The sequence below is a fragment of the Hemicordylus capensis genome, chromosome 2 (assembly GCF_027244095.1).
Source record: "Hemicordylus capensis ecotype Gifberg chromosome 2, rHemCap1.1.pri, whole genome shotgun sequence".
NCBI lineage: Eukaryota > Metazoa > Chordata > Lepidosauria > Squamata > Cordylidae > Hemicordylus > Hemicordylus capensis.
The window spans coordinates 249,194,343-249,213,981 of record NC_069658.1 but is presented as its reverse complement, the minus strand read 5'-3'; the positions used below and the strand labels follow the sequence as shown (position 1 = coordinate 249,213,981).

Below are 19,639 nucleotides of genomic sequence, written 5' to 3'. Positions count from 1 at the left end.
TCGAACGACCGGCGGTTCCACAGGTTCGAAGGCGGAGGGACATATTTTTAAGGGCAGGGGAGGGTGCACTGACCCCGCTCGCTGTGTTTCCCCCATCGACTTTCCGTTTAGAAAGTCTCTGTTTGGGCGGCAGTGTACTTCTCTACCGCCCTGGTGTCCTCAGCCGGAAGTAAAAGGAAGTACTCGGCGTACCATTCAGAACGCTTTTCACCAGAACCGGAGGCCCAATGTGCATGTGAGTGAGAGCAGTGTGCAGGCGCGTTGGGTACGTCTTTTTACTTCCGGCCAAGGAGGACACCAGGGCGGCATGGAGGTATGCTTCCACCCTGACTGAAAATTTCTAAATAGAGCGCCGGTGGGGAAAATGCAGTGGGAGGGTTAAGGGCACCCTGCCCGCCCTTAAAGGTATGCCCCCCACCTTCAAACCACCCCCTGCCAGTTCTACGCACATCCCTACTCCCACAGAATCCCTCGCTGTTCAGTACCTACCGTATCCAGGGACAGGGAGGCTTTTCACCCGAACTGGAGGCTGCAGGGTTGGCTGGAAATGCTCATGAGGGTATTGGGAGATGCAAAACGGATGCTAGGAAGCCGCACAAAGGCATCTAGGAAATATAATTGGAAATGCTGGAAGTTGAGCTGTGCTACTTCCCAGATGCTGTTATAAATCATTGTGCAGCTGCCCTGTTGTGAAATATTGGTGCTGCCTTTCATGTTTTAGCCAGCTCTGGCAGGTCCCTAGCACTGGTGTACCGTTGCATGGAATGTCCCCCAGGATTCCAAATGTGCACAGAATGTCCCCCAGGATTCCAAATGTGGCTGTATCATAGATTTGTAAAATGGCATTATAGTTTTATCAATGTTGTTTTCAATCACCTTCCTAATGATCTCTAGCATTGAATTTATCTTTTTCAAGTGTCCATGGGTGTCCCCTTGCCCATGGGTGTCTTCCACCAGCCTTGTTTTCCCCCAAGGTCTAGGCTTTAATCTTCACTTAACAGAGGGAAGTTTCCAAGTTTACCCTCCTGGCCTTGTGCTCCTTGAGGACACCATTAGAAATTGACTGTGCACCTATGACATCCAGCAGTGTGAAGAACTCAGGCCCTATTGCTCAGTGGTGGAATACAGATTGTCCATGCAGAAGGCCCTGTGTTTAGGGCTGCACTAAAAGGTCTGTGCTGAAAAGGGCATCTCAGGCACCACCAGGACAGGGGGCTTCTGCCTGAGCTGTTGCTAGCCATTCAGGACCATTCTAGGCAAGCATTCTAGGCAAGAGGGACTAATTGACTTTGGCAACTAATCATTGCCAAAGGGAACAACCATTTGGCAGCTACATACAGTCATTTTTGGAGGGCTTGTGTTTTGCATGCAGGGACTGAGCCTGTTGAGTAGATTTTGTGTCCAAACACCACATCATTGTGTGTGTTTAATTTAAATGGCAGTCACAAGCACCCACTCAACCCAAGTCAGGATGAGGACTCCAGGGTGTGTGTGGCTTTAAACATTTGCCTCTGCTGTGGGATTTATCCAGGTTCCCTTCTCCAGAGTCTATTAAAATTTGGCAAGGAAACATGCAGGGCTTAATTATGTGTGTTAGCCTGAATTAATTATTAATTCATCAATTATGAAGGGGAGAATTGCCTAAAAGGCTCAATTTCTTGCCTCTGCTTCCTCACAGGAAGCCATATAAGGTTCCTATTCATGTACTCTACCTCATAAAGTCCATTAAAAAAAAAAAACATACTAGCCATACAACTCTGATTATAAGGGATATGTGAAGGGAAAGCCTGTACTTTGCTGGGGCCCTAAGGGGGTGTGGGTGGGGCCTAATGGGCCCCTCTGTTGTACAGAAACACATTTTACATGCACCATAACCCTATTCAGACATTATGTGTTATGTATGTACAAGTGTCAGTATGCATGTGCATGTTTGTGCGAATGACTGTAGAGATGCGTGAACCTTGGTTACAGGCCCCCGCAAAGCCACGGTAAGATAGATGGGAAGTGTGTTACTGTGCACGCATTGAATGCAACTGTATGTGTGTATGTTGAACATAATGAATAACTCTACATGTGTGGAGCACAACATGTAAACAGGGCTCATGGCGTCCCTGTAGGTGGAGGCTGGGCCTTCTGTTTTGTCCCTCACTGAAACATTGCCCCAAAGGGCAGAACTCTTGACACCAAAAATACCCCAAAATAATAGGGATGTGCATGGCTCCAAACCTGTTCGGACAGGCACGGGGGGTGGTGGTTGTAGCTTTAAGGGCCAGGGGGGGTGGTACTTCTCTCCCCTCCCCGCCGCTCTTCCCCCTCCGGCGCTGTGATTTTAGATGAAGATTCTGGAGCGGCGGCGTTCCTCCCTGCCGCCCCTGCCCCCGTCACTAGCCTGCAAGTGCTATAGTAAGGATCACGCATGTGCCTGTTCTCCTGCGCGTGTGCACCCGCCGCCGCGCATGCTCCGATGACATCTCACGTCAACGGGCGCATGCATGATCCTTACTATAGCACTTGCAGGCTAACGACGGGGGCAGGGGCGGCAGGAAGGAATGCCGCCGCTCCAGAATCTTCATCTAAAATCACAGCGCCGGAGGGGGAAGAGCGGCGGGGGGGGGAGTACCACCCCCGCCCTTAAAGCTACAAGCCCCCTCCATGCTGGACCGCCAGACCGGCTCGGAACCGGACTGGTTCGGAGGCCTCCAGCATGGCCTCCGAACCGGTCCGGGCACATCCCTACAAAATAATGGCAGTAATTTCCCACGGTAGAAAACAGATGCACTTTTAAAAGGGGCACTGGCTTATATATTGCACAGCAAGCCACCTGTCTGAGGAACGAGCGAGGTCACTGCTTGTGCACCCCTTTAAACCCCACTGGAATGACTTCCAAAGGCAAGGAGGCTCCCTCACAAAGGAGTGCCTCCTCGTATGCCCACTGCTACCATTATTCCCAATAGGATAAGCAACAGGAGTGTGAGGATGCACTCCTCAGTAGCAATGGAGCTCCCTGCCTTCACAAGCCGTGATGGCGGGGTTTAAAAGGGCACAGGAGCAATTACCTCACTTTTTGCTTAGTCTTGCAGCTCGGGTTATGTGTAAGTCACTGTTCAGTGGAGGAAAGGGTTAAACCTGGTGACCCCAGGGCAAGGGGGTGCCCCCTTCCTCAACAGTGCTCCAGGACTAGGCCAGAGCCAGCTTACTCTCTGGGTTCGTTCTGAGGTGTGGCCCAATGACACTGCACCCACACTTCCAAGAGGCTCAGCACAACTAAGGGCAAGTGACCATGCAGTGGCAGCAGCTATGGCTCCTCCTCAGCATATGCTCAGCTGCACTCCACCATCATGAGGAAAAGAGTGAGCAGGTTGCAATGGCTTGCCCTCTCCCTCACAGGAAGTGATGCTCCAAAGAGGACCCTTCCCTGTGGGGTCTGCTGCTGTGATAGCCTGGGCCTCTGAAGTTCAGACTCTGCCATACAACTCTTTCCTCCACACTCAAACCTCCCTGCATAATATGGAAAACAGGACATCAGGGAGAAGGGTGGGCCTTGCTTCCCCTCCACTGACATGGTGGTTTTCTATGTACAGACTTTCTTTTAGCCTATTTTCCAGTAGGCTTTTGAGATCACTTGGCATTCTCTGTGTGTGTTTGTGTCCCTGCCCATCAACTTTGCAACGCCGGACCAATATGAACCAAATCGGGTACAGTTGTAAGGACACATAGGGATACCTCAACAGTGTAGTTTGTGATGATGTCATCCAGCCCAATCCAAGATGGCGGACGCATAAATTTTTGAGGCACAAGTGGCTAACTTGTGAACCACCTAACCGATCTGAACCAAATTTGAGCCAGCTGTAGGGACACATAAGGATGCCCTAATGGTATGGCCTGTGATCAGGTCATTCACTCAAATTAAAGATGGTGGCCATGTAAACATCTGAGGTGCAAGCAGGCTAATTTGTGGACTGTCTAACCAATTTAAAACAAATTAGCTACAGTTGCAGTGAGTGACACTAGGGACACCTCAATAGCATAGTTTGTGATGATGTCACCCACATTGATTCAAGATGGCGGACATGTAAACTTTGGAGGTGGAAGTGGGCTAACTCGTGAACCACTTAACCGATTTGAACCAAATTTGCTACAGCTGTAGGGACACATAGGGACACTTCAACGGCGTAAACTGTGATGATGTCATCCAACCCAATTCAAGACAAGTACGCTTTTGACAAGTAAGCTTTTGAGGTGCTAGTGCACTAACTTGTGGACAGTCTAACTGATTTGAACCAAATTTGCTACAGCTGTATAGACAGATAGAGATGCCCCAATGGTGTAGTTTGTAATGATGTCATCCACCCTGATCCATGATGGAGGACACATGAAGATTTGAGGTGCAAGAGATCTAACTTGTGGACCTCGATTTGAACCAAATGTAGTCTAGTTGTAGAGACAGTGAAAGGAAAGTAGGCTGATTAGTTCTTAGAAGGACAACTTGGGTTTTTCTTGTCACAGAGGGGGATTTAATTGTGGGATTCCCCAACTCAGCTTGAACTGATACTTCCTAGACCAGGGTTGCACAACTTCGGCTCTCCCGCTGTTGTTGGGACAGGCCAACAACAGCTTGCGAGTGCTCCTGGAGCCAAAGCTCTCCCTGGTTTCTCCAGGAGCACCTTTTATCAGCTTCGGCTGATCAGCTACATCCATTTCTGGAAGTAAATGACCTTAAAACAATGGTACATATGCTGGTAACCTCCAGGCTTGACTACTGTCATGCATACCACATGGAGCTGCTTTTGTACATAGTCCGGAATCTACAATTGGTACAGAATGCGGCAGCCAGATTGGTCTCCGGGACAACATGAAGGGATCACAAAAGACCGATTTTAAAAGAACGGCACTGGCTGCAAATATGTTTCTGGGCAAAATACAAAGTGTTGGTTATTACCTATAAAGTCCTGTGGTGATTCTCTATATTTATATATCTATAAGTGGTGATGCTCTATATTTAGCAGGGGAGAGCAATGGCCCTATCCAACCCCAGCACAGCATCCCTCCAGTGGCTGTTTCTGGTGTCAACCTTATGTTTCTTTTTAGATTGTGAGCCCTTTGGGGACAGGAGCCATCTTCTTGGTGTATTATTTATTTTTCTATGTAAACCGCTTTGAGAACTTTGGTTGAAGGGCAGTATATAAATATCCGTAGTAGTAGTAGTCGAAAAATATGATAAACAAACAAACAGCTGGAAGGCCAAAGTACAACCCTGGCCTAGACACATGTTTACCCACTCAGTGGGAACCAGGCCTCTGTTTGTAAGGTGACAATGAGGCTTGACAGGCACTCTAGGATGCACCCAGAATGTTCTGCATCATACAAACCACCATGCAAAACAGTCCCTTGAAGACAGAAAACTAGAAATCTGTTGACACAGCCCATTATCAAATCAATACATTTTCTTAAAAAGGAACATGACTTCCTGGAATGCAGGGAGAAAGATTTGTTTAAGAAATAAACCCACACAGTGTACAGCTAATTCTTTTGCAAGAAGTACATGGAGCCTGGAGACCCTTTCCCCAGCCAGTTATGTTCACCACTCTTTTGCTAGCACAGAGTAGAAGGGTGGAGATGTTGCCCTACAGAAGATTTTCCAGCAACTACAGCAAATTATCTGTTACTTAGATGCTCTGAGAGGCCACTGAAGTGTTTTGATCCAATGTTAGTATAGCTGGTCAATTGGTAGGATGGACTTCCTGCTAATGGCTAAAGCATAGCATGACCTCCAGCTTCCAATTTCTCTCCCAGCTGAAATTTCAGCAGTACCATTGCAGAGCTATTTTTGTGAGGCTGTACGTTTTTATCTCAAAGTTCTCCCAAACTTATTCTTTTTACAATCAATCCCCCCCGCAATTGATAAAAACATAAACATCATAAAATTAAAAATAATTTTATGTTATTTCATGAAAATAAAATTTAGGATCTAGTTGTTCCTGTCAGTGGGACCTTTACAGTTTTCTTTCCAGGTTTGTTTCCTAGTTTTTATAAAGGTGAACGCAAAGGCTGAAGGTTCTCCGAAATGATGAAGGACGATATAGCTCCTGTCCCGAGATCAAATCTCCCATGACTCAGGTTTTATCTTGGACTGCAGGAGTTACCACAGGCTGAATGAATTTCTGAATCCACTCCTGACTGTCACATTCTAAGTCAGGTTGGCTTAGCCTGTGATCTTTTCCCCTAAGTTAAATGTGCCCACCGGCCTGTTCACGCACAGTGACCTGTTTAGGACTGCAAAAATAGGGCCACCATATATGGCTAGTAGGTTGAACAGATTGGCAGGTCACAGGTGTTTTTTTTTTAGGTCTGTTCTATAACCTCTGCAGAATAAGATATTGGCAAGGTGTTTCCACAGTCCTTGTTCTTCCATGGTGTTGCTCTTGCATGGATTCTTGCTCTTGTGACTCCTGAGTCCTGAATTAACCTTTTACCGTGCTTTCAGTATTGCTCTCTACTGTCCAAGTTCTCTCTTGCCAAATGAGGCTTCATGTACAGCTGAAAACTTTCCCCACAGTTTAATCGCTGGCGTGGCTGGTCTCCTGTGTGTAGGCTGTTAAAAGATTTAGGGGCTGTGTTGTCAAAGGAGCTTCTCCCCCCTTGGGAGCAATGGTGCGGTTCCTCCCGCCCTGGGTCGATTTTTTCATACACAGCAAAGTGCAGTTTCCCAGCACAACGTACCCCACGGCTGGAGCATTCAAATGGCTCCCTTTCCGGCAGGTTTCCCTCTCGTGCTGAACCAGAGATGCCCTGCGCCTGTAGCTCTTCCCGCAGTCCTTGCAACTGTACGGCCTCTCCCCTGTGTGGACCCTTTTATGCTGGCTAAGATTGGAGCTGGTACTGAAACTCTTGCCACAGTCTGTGCATTTGTGTGGTCTCTCTCCCGTGTGGATTTTCACGTGTCTGCGCAGCTGAGATTGGCAAGGCCACCTCTTCCCACAGTATGAGCATTCATACGATTGTGTCTTTGCAGGCTGAATGAGGTCAACACTCTGACCCAAGCTTTTCCCATGCTCCACGGCTGTTTTTTTAGGCGCATGCATAGGGATTCTCTCTTTGGAGGGGCTTTTGTTTATGCTCTCCTCACTTTTCTCCTCAGAGTCAATGGCTTTTCTTGATGTCTTTCTTAGAGGGCTTTCCTGGTGCTGGTTCAACCTCTGCTGACTTCTGAGTGCTTCATCCACCTTAAGTCCTGGGGAAAATGTGTTTCTGGTTCTCCCCAAGGAGCTTTTACTGCCTTTACTTGTCTGGAGTCTCTCTAGCTGAAGATTCTGTTCCTTATTCTTATTCCCCAGAAGAAGCAGAGAATCCTGGGTAAGTTTCCCTCTGGCTCGTTCTCCAGGTAGCCCATTGGTTTCTACTTGCTCAGAACTCTCTGGCTGAAGTTCTGCCTCCTTGTTCGCTCTCATTTGCTCATTGCCTGCAGGAACAAAGGAGAAATTCATGACAAGAGACAACAGAATTCAGGGCTTTTGGGTCTAGAAAGAAGATGACGAAGAGGGAGTCATGACAGAGGAGGCCTTGACAAAGCACAGGTGCCAGGAAGCCATGGCATCTAGATTAGGATATTCAGAGGCAAAGTTCTTTAATAAAATCTTTGTCCCAGGCAGCCGTGTTTCTGATATGTTACATGTTAAGGAGATAAAGAGAAGCCCATTTATCCTCCACAACGTCTGTCACCAACCCTGCTGCCTATTAATAAAATGTGACTGCACCATAGTTTTGTATAAGGGCATTATAATATTAGCATTTGTATTTTCAATCCCCTTCCTAATGATTCCAAGCATGGAATTGGCCTTTTCCACAGCTTCTGCACATTGAGTCGACACTTTCAATGAGCTGCCTACCATGACCCCAAGATCCCTCTCTTGGTCAGTCACCGTCAGCTCAGAACCCATTAGCATATATGTGAAGTTGCCCCTCCCCACCACCCCCCGCCGCAAGTATGCAACACTTTACACTTGTTAACATTGAACCACATTTGCCATTTTGTTGCCCACTCCCCCAGTTCAGAGAGATCCATTTGGAGCTCCTCACAATCTGGGCCCATTTGGACGACCAGGGAAACAGAAGGTAGGCTTACCCCAGGTTAACCCCAGAAGCCAAGAATCATACCACAGATGTTCCGGCAACTGCAGATCCATTGCCTTCATCTGCAATCCCCCCCCCGCCCCCCGCCTTTCTCTTCTGCTGAGTACGTCATTTGCCTGGCAACCAATCTAGGAGGTTGGAGAGGGTGAAGAGAGGAAGGGAGGTAGATTCTGTCAGTTCCCTGATTAACAACAGCCGTCTCACCCTGCCTGTGCATTCCTGTCTCGGCTGAGGAGGTTTGTTTTCGCAACCCCAGACCTTCTGAAGAACCAGCTTGTGGCAGCCTGACTGCTGTCCTATTCCACCCGTGCCTTCTACCTGAGTGCTTGACTTGTTCCACCTATCCCTAAGGACCAGAGATCTCTCGTGAGAGGGGAGATTTCTGGAGCTCTTGGGAGCATATATTAGAAGAAGGCACACTAAGAGCATCTGGGAGGACGGAGAGGGTGCAGAGAAGAAGGGAGGTAAATTCTGTCAGTTCCCTGACCTCTCCTGATGAACAGCCGTCTCACCCTGCCTGCGCATGTAAGAGGTTACATGCTTGCAGGAGGAGTTTAAGCACAAGCCCCAGGTCACTGCATCTGAACAACACAATGGGGTTAGCAGAGCTCTGGTTCCAGCAAGCTACCAAACTTCAAAATGAGGGTTCAGTCCTTGGTTTGAAGGTGGCAAAAGAACTGCAGTTGTGGGATTTTGCCACATTCAGACAATGAAGAGTCTAATAGTTTGGTGTCACTTGCAAACTTGGCCACCACTCTGCTTACCCCAACTTCTAGATCATTTATGAATAAATTTAAAAAGCACTAGTCCCAGTACAGATACCTGGGGGGTCCCACTTCTTACTTCCCTCCATTTAGAGAACTCTCCATTTATACCTACCCTCTCTTTCCTGTCCTTCAACCAGTTAGCAATCCACACATGAACCTGTCCCTTTAGTCATGACTGCTAAGTTTTCTCAAGAGACTTTGATTAGGAACTTTGTCAAAAGCTTTCTGAAAGCTTTGTTGAAAGCTTCGTACAGTGGTCGGTCTCCTTTCCAGATAGAGACTGGACAGCCAGATTTGTTCAGCTTCCTTACTGAAGGCCTCAAAGTTCCCTTCCAACACTTAACATTCTAGGATTCTATGAGGCTATTCTCACACGCAGCCTAACCCAGGCTGGGGATGCCCAGCCCGGGTTAGGCTGTGTGTGAGAACCGCCGGGTTTGGGCCCAATCCTGATGGGACAGCACTGCCTAGCCCAGCCTTTAACCCTGGCTGTTAGCCGAGGTTAAGGGAGCGAGCGTTCCCTTATCCCTAGCTATGTGCTCGTGTGCAAGCACAGGCTGCTTCCAGCCCAGCCGCGCACAAAGACAGCCTCTATGAACGCGACACCACCCTGGGGATCCTGAATTGCAGGGTGGCATACAGATTCACTTAAATGTTTGCAGCTGCCTTCCAGAACACTTGCATGATGCCTCCTCTCTTCCTTTGGCACAATACCTTCATTCTTGTCCCCTCCTGTAACAGAGCTTAAGTACATGTAACTGAGACAATTGCATCGTCTTCCCCTGTACACCCCGCCTCCCTTTCCCTGCTCTTGCTTTGTTGTCTCCCTTGAACATAAGAACATAAGAACAGCCCTGCTGGATCAGGCCCAAGGATGCCCATCTAGTCCAGCATCCTGTTTCTCACAGTGGCCCACCAGATGCTGCTGGAAGCCTACAGCAGGAGTTGAGGGCATGCTCTCTCCTGCCATAACTCCCCTGCAACTGATTCTCAGAGCCATCCTGCCTTTGAGACTGGAGGTGGCCCACAGCCCTCCGACTAGTAGCCAATGATAGACCTCTCCTCCATGATGTTATCAAAACCCCTCTTAAAGCCATCCAGGTTGTTGGCTGTCACCACATCCTGTGGCAGAGAGTTCCACAAGGAAGCTGCCTTATGTAGAGCTAGATCCTTGGTCTATCTAGCTCAGTACTGTCTACACTGACTGGCCGTGACTCTCTAAACTTTCAGGCAGGAGTCTTTCCCAGTCCAACCTGGAAATGCTGCCAGGGATGGCACCTGGGACCTTTTGCATGCAAAGCAGAGGCTCCCCCACTGAGTTATGGCCCCATCCTCAAATCATAGGTACAGAGGAAGCTGCATTCCTATGTTCTTTGTAAAGCACCCTTTACATGGATGGTGCTCTAGAAAAAGAAGTAAACAAAATATAAGCCCTGCCTCACTTAATTTCATCAACACTTACCAAACAGGCTGACCTCCCCATCACCCTCCTCCTCAGCCCCCGTGGGGAGCTGCATCTCCTCAGTGTCTGACAGATCCTGTTCTGTCTTGGGAGAATTAATAATCACCTCCTCGAAAGGTTCCAGCACCTGAAACTGAGGAGGGGACAGGATTCAGGGCACAGAAACGGGTCTGAGAGGGTAAATGCTTGCCCCTGCCACCACCCCACCACCCCATTGTACTCATGATCAGCACAGCAGTCCTCAAAGAAGCAGTGAAGCGGGAATCTAGGCCGAATGTCATGAGAGATACGTATGGCTGCCATGCAGGCGCCACACCAACTATCTGTGCAGTCCAACACTCAATAGCCAGAGCCTCTAAGAACCCACAAGCAGAGTATGAAAGGAGTGGCCTGCCCCTCTCCAGTATCTGGCACTCGGGAGATATACTGCCTCCATACATGGAAGTTCCCAACTCTGTCACGTGAGCTTAACCAAACATTATGTTCAATTTGAGTCACGTGAAGTTAGGTGAGTGATGACTGGGAAAGAAACATTCCTTGCAGGGCCGTAACGAGGCTGGAGTGGGCCCAGAGACAAAATTTTAAAATGGGCCCCTCACTGATACACACACACACACACACTTCACATGTGACTTGCCTCTGGGGGGTCCCTCGAGGCGTGGGGGCCCCCAGGCAGCCGCCTCCCCTTGCCTAATAGTAGTTACGCCCCTGATTCCTTGGTCATGAAGTTGTGCCGTCGAGTCGGTGTCAACCACAGAGCCATACCTCTGGCAACCACAGAGACCTGTGGTTTTCTTTGGCAGAATACAGGAGGGGGTTACCATTGCCGTTTCCCTCACAGTATGAGATGATGCCTTTCAGCATCTTCCTTTATTGCCTGCTGCCCAATATAGGTGTTTCCCATAGTCTGGGAAACGTACCAGTGGGGATTTGAAGTAACAGCCTCCTGCTCCTTAGGCAAGTTACTTCCCCGCTGAACCTTTAGGTGGCCTCTGTGCCAGTAGGTGGCCTTCCTTGGTCATCGTACCCTGTATATCAGTGTTAGGTAACTACTACTTTTTTTGGACTACAGCTCTCATCATCTCCAGCCACAATGGCCAAAGGCAGGGGATGATGGGAGTTGTAGTCCAAAAACAAGTTACTTGAGACTGCAGAATATGGAATTCACTCTCCAGGAGAGCTTGCCTAGCTCTCTCTTTGATGACTTTCTGACACCAGGTGAAGACTGTTTACTTAGCAATCCAGCATGTTTTACTTGTCTATACTTGTCTTGGTCTTACTTGTGTTTTCGTGGCTCTGTTGCATGTTATTGATGTGTTATAAATGGCTTTTTCTTTCTTTAGAACAAATGTTACGGTATATGTTCCTTTAAAGATCCTTATTGTTTTCTTGTAGTGAAGGACAACTTACACGTTTACTAAATCAAATTCAAAATGCCTTGTCGTGGTCTCTAGGAGTTGTCAAACTAAAGTGCACTCACCTGCCCCTCTCTTTTCTCAGCCTCTTCCAGCCTTAGCAAGAAATCCTCAGCCAATGCCACAGCATGGGCACAGCTCTGTGGGCCCCCTTCCCTGACCCAGGTCTGCATTTCTTGGGGCAGGACTGTCAAGAACTGCTCCAGGGTTACCAACTCCAGAATCTGCTCCTTGGTGTGCATCTCTGGCTTCAGCCACCGACGGCAAAGCTCCTGGAGCTGCCTGCAAACGTCCTGGGGCCTCTTGGCCTCCCAGTAGCAGAAATGCCGGAAGTGCTGGCGTCGCATCTCTATGCTGACAGGGTCCTCGTCCAGAATCTCTTCCTTCACCTTCACAGATGAATCCAGGCTGTGTTTGTAGGCCTCAAGGGCTTCTCTAGTCAGGCCTGGCGGAGTTTGGGTCAAACACTCTCCACTAGGCCACCAGCTTGCATCGGCTATTCCCTTGAAGGAGGCCTGAAATGCCTTAGGACTCTCTCTGGACACAGGCTGAGGAAGCTGTGTGTGCTTCCATCCTGAGCAGGGGGCCTGCATTGTCCTCAGGAACTCCTGCCACTGGGCTTCCCAGCGCTGCTGCAACTCTTCCTCTGGTTCCTGTTTAATTGGCTTTGAAGCCATCCCAGACAGAAGCTCCCGAACAGTCCCAGTCTGGAAAACAGAAGAGTCTCTTCCTCCTGTCTCCGATTTTTTCCTCTTGTCAAGTCCATCAGAGTCCCGCTTTTCCATTTTTATTGCCTTTTGCCCTGTGAACGACATGCAGCATTATAAACAAGATGGCGACCTCATTTTTTTGGCCTCTGCTTCTTAAGGCCACAATCATAAAAAGCAAGCCTGATTCCTTGTGTCTGGAAAGGGGCTAGACACAAGGCTAGAGAGTAAGGGCTTCAGAAAGCAAACTGAGCAGAGAGGTACCTTTTTAAAGTGGCGATTCTCTTTATTGAGCAGGGGGAGAGCAACTGGCCCTATTCATCCCCAGCACATCATCCCTCCAGGGGCTGTTGCTGGTGTCATATTTATTTTTTAGACTGTGAGCCCTTTGGAGACAGGGAGTCATTTTAATTATATCTGTCTATCTATTTATCTATCTATCTAAATCACTTTGGGGACTTGTGTTGAAAAGCCATATATAATATTTGTTGTTGTAGTACTAGAACTGAAGGGGGCGGGATCCATGTTAGGATTTTTAATAGTTTTTGAATGTTCATTATTTGTCTATAAAGCTAAGAATTTTCTCCCTTAAAAAGGATCATGGGGATGGGGTGGTGTAGTGGTTAGTGTGCTGGACTAGTACCAGGGAGACCCGAGTTCAAATCCTCATTCAGCCATGATACTTGCTGGGTGATTCTGGGCAAGTCACTTCTCTCTCAGCCTAACCTGCTTCACAGGGTTGTTGTGAGGAGAAACTTAAGTATGTAGTACACCGCTCTGGGCTCTTTGGAGAAAGAGCGGGATATAAAATGGAAATAAATAAATAAATAAATAAAATATGGTAGGTTCCAGGTTCAATTCTTGGTATCCAGACAAGCCCAGGAAAGAGCCTTATCTGAAACTCTGGAGAGTTGTGCTGCCAGTTAGGGTAGACAGCACTTGAGCTAGATGAGAGCTGCAGAACTTTGGCCCTTCAGCTGTTGTTGGACTACAACTCCCATCATCCCTAACTACTGCCCACTGTGGCTGAGGATGATGTGTGCTCTAATCAACAACAGATGGAGGGCTGAAGTTGTGCAGCCCTGAGTTAGAAGGACTAATGATCTCTCAGCAGAAGGCAGTTTTTTGTGTTCTCCCTCTATTCATAATTCATCAGAACATTTTGGGGATAAAGAAGAATCAAAATTTGCCCCAAATTGTTTGCCTGTCAGGACTGAAATAATTATAGCTTTCCTTCTAGCAAAAAAGAGCCTTGGACAAGTGAGGCCAACAGTGCTCTGTTGAAACCAACAACTCTAGCATCCGCATCTTCCAAAATACTGATGGATCTTGAACTTGTTAAATATTTCCCAGCCACTTCAACCTGGACTTAATAGAGAATATTTCAATGTTCCAGACTGAGGAACAAGAATATGCGTAATGGTTTATTAATACCATTCCAAGATAAACTACGCCTGGTTATAGAATGCTAACTCACGGCAAGAGGGCCAGCGCAAAAAAGATAAATGAAATGGCAGGCCTTATACCAGAGTTTGACAACTCCCAGGCACCAGGGAGCCATGATGCCTATAAACTTAATCATGGCACCTAGGCTAGGATATTTAGAAGTAGAACAGAAAACTTCTGTTCTAAGCATGTTCATTTGTAATGGGGATAAAGGGGGCCCATTTACCCCACAATGTCTGTCACTAAGTTTGATAATTTTGTCAAGCAGAGATGACAAGGATTGAACTTGGGACTTTCTGCATGCAAAGCAGATGCCCTACGGTCGAGCTACAGCCTCATCCCTCCAAAAGGGTCTCCCATCCAGGCACTGACCACACCAAGTCCTGCTTAGCTTCAGCAAGGTGGCGGTATCATGTGCCCCGGTTTAGACTATGTTCTGGGAATACCAGAGGGCAATTTGCCTGCATGTCCTGCTTGTGGGCTTCCCATCTGGTTGTCCACTGTAAGAAAAAGGACACCGGGCTTTATGTCCCTTTGGTTTGATCTGGCAGGGCTGTGTTGATCTCAGGAGTTTCTGAAAATCCCCAGCGGGTTGCATCCTGACTTGAGAATGAGTTTTTCTTTGGCTTTCCCCATCACACGTTGCTTTGCTCCTGAGCCTAGTGACATGAAGGTGACGGGCCATACTGCTGAAATCGGCTGCACAGAAACCCCCCTGACGTGAAGGGGGACTTTAGAGTCCCCCTCTTTGGCAACCTTGCTCTCCCTCCCAGCATGGATGCATTTCTGTCCTCTCTCGCGGTTTCTCTCCATCCCGTGATGAACCCGGGAATCACTTCCGTGCTGTAACTCACCTTCTCTCTGCAGTCTTTCCATTGCAACCCACTGGCAATCCGCGGCACCCGCGAAGTTGTTCCCAGGCACTGTGGGGGAGGGAATTCCAAAACTCAGACTCCTGCGATGGATGGGGGTTTGGGGACAGGAAGCAGGAAGGAGCCCTCTCTCTTTGCAGCTGTCCTCGCATTCAGCTTGCTTGTTGCTGGGTCTCTCTAGGAAACAATGAGCTCTGTACATTTAACCCCTTGAGCCTCCCGTCGGAGCAACCGAAATAGAATTGCAACTCGCGGGTGGCAAGTTTACAAAAGCAGGCAAAGAGATCGTCTACTCTAAGCTATTGGCAGGTCAGGGGTTATCATAATGTTGAAGTATAAGTAAGGTTTTCTTTTCACTCTGGAATAACTAGGCATGTTTTCAAGATGGTGAAAGAATGATGGGAAATGAAAAGCTCCATAGCATGGGAAATGATGGCAAATGAACGAACACATACACACACACAGAGCAACTTTGCTCAGAGGATTAGGGCAGCAGGCTAGGCAAGTGATGTTTAGCATAGTCTTGTGCCTGCAATGTAACACAGGGGACATGTGTGATCTGTGATGATGTTAGCCCTGTTCATGTGATCTATCTGGGGGGAATGTGCAGAAGGGAGGAGTGGAATCATGCAATGACTCCCATCCACAGGTTCATGATGGTGTGGCTACAGTGAGGGGCTTAATTCCTGCTTTTGTCTGTGTCCATACATTCATATTCTCTGATGATGTCTTACTGGGTAACAGTAGCGCAGCGCCCGCAGATTTTCTTTGTGACTGCAGGAGGGAGCAGTCCATCTGAGCCAGAAGAAGCACTTTTTTTCAGCACTCATAAAAGGTTCACACCTTTGGGTACCCACTGAAGCACTCTCTCCCATTGGAATCTGGATAGTCATGAAGATCTCCTTTACAGGCCCTTCTCCAGGTGCCCCCATCCCAAGAGGTGAGGTAGATGGCAACTGGAGACATGGCTTCTCTGCAGTGGCCCCTGGTTGGCACTCTAGAGATGTACCTGGCACTATACTTGGCTAGGTTTCAGGCATTAGCTGAAAACAATTCTCTTTGTGCCTTTAGTGGATTGCAATGCTTCCTCTTGCTGCCTTAATGGAATTTCACTGTTCCATGATCAGATTATTGTTTGTTTTTATCTGATTTTAAGTCCTTTTGCTGTCTTACATCCTCCCCCCAACACCTTTTGATCATAACCATTGTATGATGCTTTCTATTTTGATTTAATTTGGGCATTGCCTTGAGAATAAAAATACTCTAAAATTAAATAATAATTTAAATATATTACATACAGCTTCTTAACCAGAAAGCATTAATTTTTGGGTGAGGAGCTGTCAGACTGGGAGCCTGATCTGGAGTTGAATGACTTGTTATAGGGCTGTTGCCTTTTCTTTAGGTACATCTATTCTAGAGTCTCTAATAGCTTTAGAATACACTGACATTTAGCAGGTGAAGCCAGGGGGCTGCCCAAGGGATTGCAGCACCTGAGTAAAGTGTGCCGTGGAGTCGGTGTTGACTCCTGGCGACCACAGAGCCATGTGGTTGTCTCTGGTAGAATACAGGAGGGGTTGACCATTGCCTCTTCCCATCCGTGCAGTATGAGATGATGCCTTTCAGCATCTTCCTATATCGCTGCTGCCTGATAGAGCTGTTTCCCATTGTCTGGGAAACATACCAGTGGGGATTCAAACTGACAACTGTGCAAAATGCAACCTTGCTCCATGCCCCCTTTCAGAACAAATCCTTGCAAGCTTCAAAAGTGCATGGGAGGCAGGGAAGGTGGAAGTTTGTTAGCCGCCTCTTCTTCTCTCCTTGTGCTTCTTGCAAACTTTGCGAGGAGTGGGAGGAGAAGTGCTCTTTCCAAAGCTTGCAAGAATCAGATTGGTTGAGATGGTGATAGCAGACATCTTGCTGCCCTTCTGGTGTCCACCTCAGTTATCTGTTGCCTGAGGCAACTGCCTCACCTTTCCTCAAGAAAGGGCCACCCCGGGTGAAGCCCATCAGTTTGTCTCTATGCCAAGGAGAAAACACGCCCATATTTAGGCATGATCCAGCCAAGTTAACCACTTTTAAGACCCACTGGTTTCAAAGGATGAATTAAACAGATGCTTAAATCACTCCCATCCGAGTGAATGAACTTGAAAGTGCTTCATTTTGGCTGCATCTCGCCTACATAATATTATTGTCAGCTGCATTTCTATTCCATTCTTCCTCCAAGGAACTTAGGGTAATGTTATCTTCACAAGAAAACCCCGTGTGGTAGGTGAGACTGAGAAAAAGTGACTGGGCCGAGGCCACTTCCCTCCAGTGAGTTTTGTGGCAAAGTGGAGATTTGACTATTGATCTCCTCGCTTCTAATCTTGACACTCTAACTGCAACACTATCCTGGCTCTCCAAATAGAACATAAAATATGATTGTCATTCTATGCACTGTCCTATGCACATCTGAATGCAACATGCACGCTGTTGCACAAGAGTTTTCTGTACATTGTGTTAAAATACACAAGGGATGCTGCTCAGAATGTCAGTCAATATATTATTATTATTTCTTGTTTACACAGTCAGACAGGTGTTATTGACTGGTTTGTTTTATCCAGACATCGAGTCCTTACCAAGGACCTGGGATGGCTGAATTTTATTGTTAATTGTTATAGATATTGTCGCAGAATATTAATAATAATAATAATAATAATAATAATAATAATAATAATAATAATTCAATTCCTATACCGCCCTTCCAAAAATGGCTCAGGACAGTTTACACAGAGAACTAACAAAAAAGATGGAACCCTTTCCCCAAAGGGCTCACATTCTAAAAAGAAACATAAGATAACATCAGCTATATAAAATAAAATATATTTCTATTCTGCATTGGTAAGAGCACATTTGGATAAATTGATAAAGGAGCACATTGATCAACTGGAACAAGTTCAGAGGAGGGCAAATAAGATGGTGAGTGTTCTGGAAACCAAGCCCTATTTTATTTAATTTTTTATTTATTCGATTTCTATGAAGGAGCTAGGTCAGTGGCAGCCTGTGAACGCACCTCCGGGGGGCGGCAGGAGGCAGCTATGAGTAAAGTAATTTGGGACTCACCTCCACCGTGGCAGCACCTGGACGCTATTCGGAGCTGCAATGTGCCACCCAGCAGCCCCTACAGCGGGGAAGCACCTCCGCCACTCACCTGGCTTCCTCTGAGCCGGGCCCCCGCCAGCGGCCAGGTGAGTGACGGAGGTGCTTCCCCGCCGTAGGGGCTGCTGGGCAGCACATTGCAGTTCCGAATAGCGTCCAGGTGTTGCCGCAGCGGAGGTGAGTTCCGAATTACTTTACTCTGAAAGCTGCCTCCCACCCCCCCCACCCCGGAGGCGCATTCACGGGCAGCCACTGAGCTAGGTATGTTTAGCTTGGAGAAGAAAAGACTAAGCGGGGATAGGATAGCTGGCTTCAAATAGCTGAAGGGCTGTTGCCTAGAAGGCGGAGCGGACTTGCTCCTAAGGGCAAAAGAATAACCAATGGCAAGAAGGTATTTCCAGGTTAAATATTAAGAGGCATTTCCCAACTCAGAGTTGTTTGGCAGTAGGACTGTCTGCCTCATGCAGTGGTAGGCTCTTCTTCACTGGAGCTTTTCAGACAGTCTGGGTGGCCCATCTGTGATGGATGCTGTAGCAAATTCCTCCTCTGAGCAGGGGGTTGGGCTAGGGGATCTCCACGGTCCCTTCCAACTTTAAAATTCTATGATTGATTATAAGAAGCACTGGCTTGTAAAAAGGCTTGGGTGGCAATCCTGTTCACTGACTGCCAGGAAATTAAGAAACAGAATTTCACTTTTTATCATCCTCCTGAAGAACACAAAGTGGTGATTCTCTTATATTACTAGTATGTTTCAGCCCGTTATAATAACGGGCGCTAGTTCCCCCCCCCACTTTATGCCTTCTTCCTCCGCCCCTCCCCACCTGATTAAGGGCCAAATCGGCCCAAACAATTGCCGCCGACGACGGCGACCGGCTGCCCTCCCAGCTGCCCGAGTCCTCCTCACCCGCCCCCCCCCCCATGATTAAGGGCCAATTCGGGCCAAACAATTGCCGCCGCCGCCAACCGCCCATCCGCCCTCCCAGCTGCCCGAGTCCTCCTCAACCCTGGCCCGTGTCAGTTGGGCGATCTTAGACCATATTCTGAGAAGGAGAGATTTGCTCGCAAACAGAGCTCCTCTCTCTGCAAAGCCTCTGCCCAAACTGGCGCTTTGGGCGCAAAGGACGCCTGTTGCGAGCTCCTCTCTCCTTCTCAGAATATGGTCTAAGATCGCCCGACTGACGCGGGCCTAACGGGGTGAGGACTCGGGCAGCTGGGAGGGCAGGCGGGTGGTCACCGGCAATTGTTTGCGCTGATTTGGCCCTTAATCATGGGGGGGCGGGTGAGGGGGACTCGGGCAGCTGGGAGGGCAGGTGGGCGGGCAGGCGGCAATTGTTTGGGCCGATTTGGCCAACATGGCCGCCCGTGTCTGGGCGGCCGTATCTTTCTCGGCGGCTCTGGGCATGCACTCTGCGCATGCCCAGAACTGCCGAGAAAGACATGGGCGGCACGGGATCACACTCAAGCTCTTTATTATAGAGGATAGCAGGGGGAGAGCAACTGACCCTATCCAACACCAGTGCAGCATCCCTCCAGTGGTGGCTTCTGGTATCTGCCAGGCCTTATGTTTCTTTTTAGCTTGTGAGTCCTTTGGGGACAGGGGACCATCTTCTTTACGTATTTATTTTTCTATGTGAACCGCTTTGAGAACTTTGGTTGACGAGTGGTATATAAATATTGTAGTAGTCATAGTAATAATCAAGGG

The 19,639-nt window shown here is 48.0% G+C and overlaps 1 protein-coding gene across 1 annotated transcript; it reads right to left on the bottom strand.

Annotated features, from left to right (window-relative positions):
- Positions 1-5,919: 5,919 nt before the first annotated feature.
- On the bottom strand, positions 5,920-17,950 carry LOC128343071 (zinc finger and SCAN domain-containing protein 16-like). Its single transcript, XM_053291553.1, has 5 exons — positions 17,902-17,950; positions 14,782-14,850; positions 11,840-12,576; positions 10,360-10,492; positions 5,920-7,459 (listed from the first exon to the last, which is right to left on the bottom strand). The coding sequence occupies exons 2-5, from the start codon at positions 14,801-14,803 to the stop codon at positions 6,558-6,560; spliced, it is 1,794 nt and encodes a 597-aa protein (XP_053147528.1). The 5' UTR covers positions 14,804-14,850; positions 17,902-17,950; the 3' UTR covers positions 5,920-6,557.
- Between the last annotated feature and the right edge of the window lie 1,689 nt (positions 17,951-19,639).

Bases quoted from the DNA above. Each gene is read 5' to 3' on its own strand.
- LOC128343071 (XM_053291553.1), bottom strand. From the start codon at position 14,803: ATGGAAAGACTGCAGAGAGAAG. The intron at 12,577-14,781 runs GTGAGTTACAGC...TGTCGTTCACAG, and splicing joins GGAAAGACTGCAGAGAGAAG to GGCAAAAGGCAATAAAAATG. The intron at 7,460-10,359 runs GTAAGTGTTGAT...TTGTTCCTGCAG, and splicing joins TGGGGAGGTCAGCCTGTTTG to GCAATGAGCAAATGAGAGCG.